Source organism: Ursus maritimus, unplaced genomic scaffold (assembly GCF_017311325.1).
Source record: "Ursus maritimus isolate PB19 unplaced genomic scaffold, ASM1731132v1 scaffold_23, whole genome shotgun sequence".
Classification (NCBI taxonomy): Eukaryota; Metazoa; Chordata; class Mammalia; order Carnivora; family Ursidae; genus Ursus; species Ursus maritimus.
In genome coordinates this window covers 35,405,751-35,407,912 of record NW_024424786.1, presented here as the reverse complement: position 1 = coordinate 35,407,912, position 2,162 = coordinate 35,405,751, and the positions used below count along the sequence as shown (strand labels likewise).

The 2,162-nt window shown below is 38.6% G+C and overlaps 1 protein-coding gene across 1 annotated transcript; it reads left to right on the top strand.

Annotated features, from left to right (window-relative positions):
• The first annotated feature begins 760 nt into the window (after positions 1 to 760).
• LOC103666146 (olfactory receptor 1440-like) lies at positions 761 to 1,921 on the top strand. The gene has a single exon (XM_008694173.2). It carries the CDS (start codon positions 977 to 979, stop codon positions 1,919 to 1,921), a length of 945 nt encoding a protein of 314 aa, XP_008692395.2. The 5' UTR covers positions 761 to 976.
• Positions 1,922 to 2,162: the final 241 nt, after the last annotated feature.

Genomic DNA, 2,162 nt, shown 5'->3' with positions numbered 1-2,162 from the left:
CTCTCATGGCTTGCTCCCCGCTCTGTTTTTTTTTTCCCTTTCCCCTATGTTCATCTGTTTTATTTCTTAAATTCCACATGAGTGAAATCCTATGTATACCCATTATATTTCGATTAGAAAATCCACAAGATTTGGTGAATAGTATTTTTCATTATATTTAAGTTAGGAATGTTTTCTAATTTCTATTCTAATGCATTATTTGACTTCTGAATAGTTGAGAAATATGTGATTAGTTTCCAATTATGATGGTTCTTTAATTACCAATTTATTACTGATTTCTAGCTTAATCCCACTGTAGTCAGAGAATGTTGCATGTATGACCAACCCTTAAAGTTTAAAAGTTTTTCACAAACCAAAGGAGTGCTTCAAAACTATATTACATAGATATTAGCTAATGACACAACTTCACTCAATACTTACTCTATGCGTGAGTGGCACTGTACATAACTAAACTAATTTAACTTCAGCTGAACCCTATGAGGTAGGTTCTATTATCTCTGTCTTGACAATTAAGTAACTTAGGTAGAAAGAGACGAGACAACATATTCAAAGTCCTAAAGCTCACAGATAGCAGAGCCACATTCCAAAGATAGCTATGTGACATCTAAGGCCATGCTTTTTAGTCACTAAGCTATACATAGGAGTTATAATCCCTTTAATAATATCCTGAAATTTCTAAAGCATCTTTAAGAAGAGTTTTCCAAATGTTATTATGCTTTCCTTTGTCCTTGTAAGAGCCTGGTGGGTTAACAGTGAAAACCATAATTATCCTCTTTTACATGTGGGAATATTGATGCACAGGACCATTGTAGCTATTTAGGGGCAAAGTTAAGCACGGTTATTTCTTCAAAATGGCTCAGTATTTCTCTTGGTTTTGTTTTTAGTGTGAGTAGAAGGTGTTAATAGAAATGGGGATAACAACTGACTTAAAGATTTATTCTCTTCTTTGTCTACAGATCCTAGGATTACTAATGCAATGGCCGGGGGAAGGAACAGTACAGCAGTTACGAAGTTCATTCTCTTAGGATTCTCTGAATTTCCAAAGCTCACCGTGGTCCTCTTTTCAATATTCCTAGTGATCTACCTCATGACAGTGTCCTGGAACCTGGGCCTCATCACACTCATCAGGGTGGACTCCCATCTGCACACACCTATGTACTTTTTCCTCAGTAACCTGTCCTTGCTGGACATTTGCTATGTTTCCACTATAGCGCCCAAGATGCTCTCGGATTTCTTCAAGAAGCAGAAATCCATCTCCTTTGTGGAGTGCACTGTGCAGTACTTCTTCTTCTCTAGCCTGGGTCTGACTGAATGCTGTCTTCTGTCAGCCATGGCTTATGACCGATATGCCGCCATTTGTAATCCTCTGCTCTATACCGCCATCATGTCGCCCACCCTCTGTGTGCAGATGGTGGCAGGATCTTGTGTAACTGGATTCTTTGGCTCATTTATCCAACTCTGTGCCTTACTTCAGCTCCATTTCTGTGGGCCAAATGTCATCAATCATTTCTTCTGTGATCTTCCCCAGCTGCTAATCCTATCCTGCTCTGATACCTTTTTCTTTCAAATCATGACCTCTGTTCTCACAGTGATCTTTGGACTCACATCTGTCTTGGTTATCATGATATCCTATGGTTACATTGTTGCAACCATTCTAAAGATCACATCAGCTGAAGGCAGGTCCAAGGCCTTCAACACCTGTGCTTCTCACCTGACAGCTGTGACTCTTTTCTTTGGCTCAGGTATCTTTGTTTATATGTATCCTAACTCTGGTGATTCCCCGAGCCAAAACAAGTTGGCATCAGTTTTATACACTGTTATAATCCCCATGCTAAATCCATTGATCTACAGCTTGAGGAACAAGGAAATCAAAGATGCCCTAAACAGATGGAAGAAGAGAATCTTTTTCTGTTGTTACTAATTATGAAATTTATTTCAGATGTACAGTATAGGAAAATGGCAACTAAAATATTGACCCACAACTTTCCTAATTGTGGGATAAATTATAGTTACTTCACTCTCCCAATATAAACCCATGACTGGCACAAGGACAGGAAAATGCAGGAGAAGTAACTGGAAGCTCAATATCTCCATCCCTCATCAGCTATGACCTAATACATCAATAGGCCAAATAATCCACAACTATTTTTGTAGCTAGTTGT

Coding starts and splice junctions, on each gene's coding strand:
- LOC103666146 (XM_008694173.2), top strand. CDS start 977: ATGGCCGGGGGAAGGAACAGTACAGCAGTTACGAAGTTCATTCTCTTA.